This window comes from Notolepis coatsorum (assembly GCF_963971535.1).
Source record: "Notolepis coatsorum genome assembly, chromosome: 9".
NCBI classification, from domain to species: Eukaryota; Metazoa; Chordata; class Actinopteri; order Aulopiformes; family Paralepididae; genus Notolepis; species Notolepis coatsorum.
The window spans coordinates 128,203,508-128,209,507 of NC_140173.1; the positions used below are offsets into that span (position 1 = coordinate 128,203,508).

The 6,000-nt window shown below is 42.6% G+C and overlaps 1 protein-coding gene across 1 annotated transcript in view; it reads right to left on the minus strand.

The window, feature by feature from the left end:
* The window catches only part of LOC311234751 (lysosomal cholesterol signaling protein-like), a gene marked incomplete at its 3' end in the record, with an annotated part of 38,772 nt that extends 34,418 nt beyond the window's left edge, over positions 1 to 4,354 (minus strand). Inside the window, 2 exon segments of the mRNA XM_084321994.1 lie at positions 1,244 to 1,485; positions 4,266 to 4,354. Coding sequence (XP_084178120.1) covers positions 1,244 to 1,398 — 155 coding nt within the window. The 5' untranslated portion in view covers positions 1,399 to 1,485; positions 4,266 to 4,354.
* Positions 4,355 to 6,000: the final 1,646 nt, after the last annotated feature.

Below are 6,000 nucleotides of genomic sequence, written 5' to 3' on the forward strand. Positions count from 1 at the left end.
TCAAACTGTCTCTGCATTGCAGATAAAATATGACTCAGGACCCAGCAGTATATCAAACTTACCACTAAAATGTTGTCAGAAACATATTTTAGGTTCAACTTTAAGTAAAGAAAAAGAGAAGTTTGACAAGCTGCCATTTTATCTTTGAAACGCTGAATATCTAATATATGTACATATCTGTAATACGTACATGTTGTAAATTCCAATAGTAATATGTAAATATATTACTTATAATATGGTAAAAGGTTGACGCCCAGAAACGTCCCGTGCAGCAATATAGAAAGAAAGTACAGGCAGAGGGAGGGCTCTCAGATAAACACACCACTACATTAGTAGTGGGTCTTAAGTGATGATTGAGAGGGATTATGTTTGTATGCGTCTATACATTGTTTTTGGGGATCATTATACTCATTATACCTTTAAAGTTGCAGTAGACAACTTCGGAGAAATTAGAAAGAGGGAGTTTACCTGCCCAGCAGAAATAGAGAAAGCTCTGCATCACTTTTGAAAAGGTTTTCCACAGACTCCCAGAGGCACCATCAGCTTTAAGATGAATTTTCCCCAAAGAAAATACTGTGGTCTGTGGAAAACATCTGTTGTGTGTGTGCTGTGCATGGGCTTGAAACGTTACGCAGAGCTTGTTCTATTTCTGCTGGTCCAGTGGCAATTTGTTTGTCAGCCTTTGTTTGAGCTATTACTTAAAAATGAGTTGTATTTAAATGTAGGGCATACAGCTTAGAATCAAGACATTTACCCATATCCCAGTAGAATCACCATGGGTACGGTCATAGTGTCCTTAGGGTTGTTCCACCATTAACTGTATATGGAGCAGTTCCAGGATTTATCTCTTCACTAGAATCTTGTCTCTCAGCTTAAGGGAATAACATACACACACACTTTATGGTGAATTTTCCCTTTAAATGCCCAGAAAAACACACACAGCTCCAATGTGGTCAATTGGTGCCACATAATAGAAAAGTAGAGTCTAGGTTGAAAATAACGATTATTTAAAGTATTAAAGGGGAACTATGCCTAATTTTAGAATTCATACATGTCATCCCTCTGGTCTAGGAAAGTCCAAATTATTATTGAAAATGACCAACCCTCTCCCAAATCCAAAAACTAGAAAAAGCTAAAACTTAAACGTGTGATGTCATCAAGTATAAATTCTGAAGCTGCTCCACAGACAATTAGTTGGGAAATATTTGATAGATGACACCCAGGAGAATGTTGTCAACCCTACCTGCCAGCTATATAGCCACATAGGATGATACCGAAGCACTCCAGGAGAGCCGGGAACAACTTGTCTATGGACATGGGAGGCACAGAGGAATTGGCTGGAGTATTATGGGAGATGTTCTTCCCGTGGATCAGCACATAATTGCTGATGGTTTCCATGGCGATAATGATGGGATGTACTGTAGCTGGTCGGAGGACTGGAAAGCCAAGACAAATAGTCAGGTCAGGTGTCAGGACTCTGGGGATCTGAGATGAGGAGGGAGTGAGGGGGGAGGGGGGGGAGAAAACATGTTAGGGAGATGTTGATTGATTGATTGAAAACTTTATTAACAGATTGCAGAATGGGTACAATACCAAGGCCGGATTAACGACCGGGCCGTCCGGGCCGCGGGCCTCTAGTGACGAGGGGCCTCCAAAAAAAAATAATAATAAATAAATAAAAGTATTTTTTTTAAATTTCTTATTTTTATTTTTTTGGAGGCCCCTCGTCACTAGAGGCCTTTTGGAGGCCCCTCGTCACAAGAGGCCCCAAATTATTAATATTATTTTTTTAACTTTTATTTTTTATTTTTTTGGAGGCCCCTCGTCACTAGAGGCCTGTTGGAGGCCCCTCGTCACTAGAGGCCCCAAATTATTATTATTATTTTTTTTACTTTTATTTAAAAAAAAAAATTGGAGGCCTAGAGGCCCCACATTTTATTTTTATTTTTTTTCTTATTTTGGAGATCGATGTCATACTGTGACACTGAAATGAAAACATATTTCATCAACTAAAATATTTAGTCAACAAAAATATTTCATCAACTAAAATATACAGTACGTCACACCCTGCCGCCTGCAAGTGGCTAATCTTGAGTATTTTTTCTCCTCTTCATAAGAGTTTGAGGTTTTCCGTTTGAGGTAAAAACAGCAATAAAAAGTCAAAACTTGCATCTCCACATCCCAGCCCCGACGCCTGAATACTTTTACCAACGGATTTCCAGTTCCGCGTTTGCGTTCTGCGCTCTGATTGGCCACTGACGTTTCTGGTAGCGCCAATCATGTGACGCCTCTTTCTTTCACCGGTTAAGCTTAGGCACTCTTTCGAAGTTGGTTAAGGTTAGAGTTTGTCTTAGAGCAGGGCGATAGAACACCAGCCCTGATTCCATACTCTAACCTTAACCAACTTCGAAAGAGTCGCCTAAGAAACGTCAGTGGCCAATCAGATCGCAGAACGCGAACGCGGAACTGGAAATCCATTGGTAAAAGAATAGACACAGCCCCGACACGAATAAGGCAGATTGGGATCATTATTCATGACAGACAGCAGAGACCCGCCGGTGCTGATAGCGGATATCATCGAGCTCCCCCTAGTGACTAGGGGGCTTTATTTCTAAACCTAGTCGCATTTCTGGCAGACGCTCTCTGATTGGCACTGACTGACGCTCTCTGATTGGCCACTGACATGTTTGCCCAATCGCGTGACGAGCTGTGTCTTTGCCCATTTCCGCGTCGAACAGCCTGGGGGACACTGTACAACTGTACAAGCAAAACTGTACATTGGAATATTGACAAAACCATACTTGGTCATTTACTGTACATTGGAGGGGGTTGTGTTAGGACATTTACAGGGGCCAGTTTCGAATTGCAGTCTCCCGTAGGTGTTCTTTGAGAGTGTTTTTGAAAGTGGGTAGTGATTCACATTCCTTTACAGCTTTGGGTAGGGCGTTCCACATTGATGTGGCATAATTGCGAAACGTGTTTAGTCCCTTGTTTGAGCCGAATCTGGGTTTAACATGATTTGTGGAGCTCCCTCTGGTGTTGTGATCGTGGTATTCACTGACCTTTGGGAAGTATTTTGACATGTACATGGGTACCTTGGTCGTGTAGTGTATCTTGTAGACCAGGCCCATTGCAAGTTGCTGTACTCTGTCGTCTACTCTAAGCCATCCTAGGTTGTCAAAGTGGGCAGGGGTGATCAAAGTCCTTTTAGCTTGGCCCTCAGAGCCCACCACTTCTAAATATTCTATATATTTTTTAAAGTGACATATAAAAACGCCACTGTGCATGCGTGCACCGTGCACGTGTATGTGTGTGTGGGGGGACCTCCACAAGAATCTGGCCCAGGGGCCTCTGAAGTCTTAATCTGGCCTTGACTGCTCAATACACACAATTGTTAAGGGGATGCAGACCAGAGAAAGACTTTCGTCTAGTTTACATCAGGGTCCTGTATCAAAAGCAGACATGTTTCGGACAATGTCCTTCTTCAGTGGTATGGCTAGCATACCACTGAAGAAGGACATTGTCCGAAACATGTCTGCTTTTGATACAGGCTGCCATTAAAAAACATTGAACCTGTGAGTGCTGGTCCGGCTACCCTGCTTTGATATACTGAACTTTATGGGATTACAGCACCCAGTGTGAGAACTTGTGAGCGCGGTCTAACTCGACTATATTACATCAGGGTCCCCCATGTATGGAGGAGAGAAAGAAAGACACATTAAATGTCTATTAGTTGTGTGTGTGCTTTTTCCAAGTCTTGAAATTATGCAAAAAAGATACAATTTCTTCCAGTGAATCTGCATAAAAGAAATTCTGGATATGTAGCTGTTATTATTCTCCTCTAAAAACAAAGTGCATGACTTAACCACCTGCCTCTTAGTAGTAAGTAACGTGACAGTAACGTGACACACAGCCAACACAATCGTGCAGATTTAGCTTTGCTAAAGAAAGAACCACTGTCCAAATAACGGTGGGGGGAAATTAAACCAGCCTAAATATATTATGTTACACAAATCGGCGAGTATATATCCTCTTTTGGTTATAGTTTATCCTATTTAATTAGGGCATCCGCCTGACATTACCAGTGGTGCTAACGTTATAGCTAATGTTTGCTAACTATAGCTAACGGTGGGTGCTGCATGCTAAAAACATCAGGGCTGATATATGCGCGTTTTGGTTCGTCGCCATAACAAGATACCATCCACATCTGGAACTATTAACGTCACATCGTGCATGTGCTTTTCAAAAGAAATGTATTGGCTTACTTCTAATATTTAGTAGACCATCCTCAACCTTGGAATACACAATGAGATCCACTTGTCTTGGTGGTTATTACTAGGCGGCTCGCTTTGGGTCATTTCGGAGAGCTCGCCTCGCTGCTCCAGTCTGACAGCTGTCGAAACTGGGAACGCCCTCATATATGACTGACAGACTACCAAACCAATCGTTGCTGAGATGTGTTTCACACGATTGGGCAAATGGGGGAGTAGGGTATATATCTGCAGAGCCGCAAGCCCAACGTCTGAGGCGAGGCTTCGGGGCTTGTATTCGGTTTGACTGTGCGTGGGCGGTGCGTCGGGGCTTGTACCTTGTCTTGTTTCCTGTAAAACCCGGAAGTAGTCAGTTTGTGCTGTTTATTTTTAACCTTAACCCTAACCCTAACCTTAACCCTAACATTAACATTAACCTTAACCTTAACCCTAACCCTAACCTTAACCTTAACCTTAACCCTAACCCTAACCCTAACCTTAACCCTAGCCCTAACCTGCAACACGGAACACAGAAATGCTGCTTGTAAAAATAAACAGCACAAACTGACTACTGCACAGTCAAACCTAGTACAAGCCCCGAAGCCCCGCCTCAACCGAGTACAAGCCACGAAGCCCCGCCCAGACGTTGGGCTTGCGGCTCTGCAGATATACCCTATTGAAATGGGGCGACGGAAACTCTGACATTTGAATAGAGTTCTGCGGATTTCTCACGTGGGTCAATCCCTTGACAAAAACACATCGCTGTAGAATTTATGAATAGCCTACGATAGTTCAGTGAACTATAGAATGGGACAATTGATTGGATACTGGATGCAAATTCCAAATACCTTCATCCTCTTTTTCTAGTGAATAACCTTCAGTTCCCCAATCCATTTCCAACATGCAATGTCATGAAAAATAAATGGACAAAATATTTGGATTGTGTCTTGAATGAACCGTACCACCCCTTTTCATATATCCCAGGCCAAATCCCATTATGAAGAATATACTAGTGTCATCACCAGGCATGCGTTGTTCATGGGACGGGGTAGCACGGTGTGCAAGCTCACTCGCTATTTGCATATCAATAGCGCCGGTCGTCAGGTGTGTTAAATACGTTCTCAGACACATTCACACCTAAACTTGTTGTGAAGACGTGTTACATTCCATTCGTAGAGGCAATTAGGCACTGTCTTTAGTCTGTGCCCAAGCGAGGGGACATTAAATGCGCATTCGCGGGAGCGCGCGCACGCGCCGGGAGCGCGCGTGCACGTGGTGCGTGTCACCCCAGATGATTTCAATAACGCACCACTGGTCATCACGTAAAACTGTCAAGGTCGCCAATCCTCTAAATCTAGCAATAGATTACAATCGTTTCCATGTCATCATTTCAATCTTGTCAAGGTACCCTGTCTTCTAAAACTCAGATTGAGACCTTTAAAATCCAAAAGGCTAATAGAGAGACCTTTGATGTAGGCTACTGTGGGCATCAGGGGCGTTTTTAGGGTTAGAAAACTTTTTTTTCTTTTTCACACAGAAATACGCAATTTTAGAGTAATTAGAGACGAATACTGAAGAACTAGATTCGAGTTTTTTAAAGTGAGGTCCAGGTCCATGAGAGGGATATGGGCAGTCCCCATAAAAAATTCAAAGTTAACAGGACCAAATCATCAGTTTCTTATTTATTTATTTAACCTTTATTTAGCCAGATAAAACATTGATATGGTCCACGAGGCCCCAATGAGGGTAC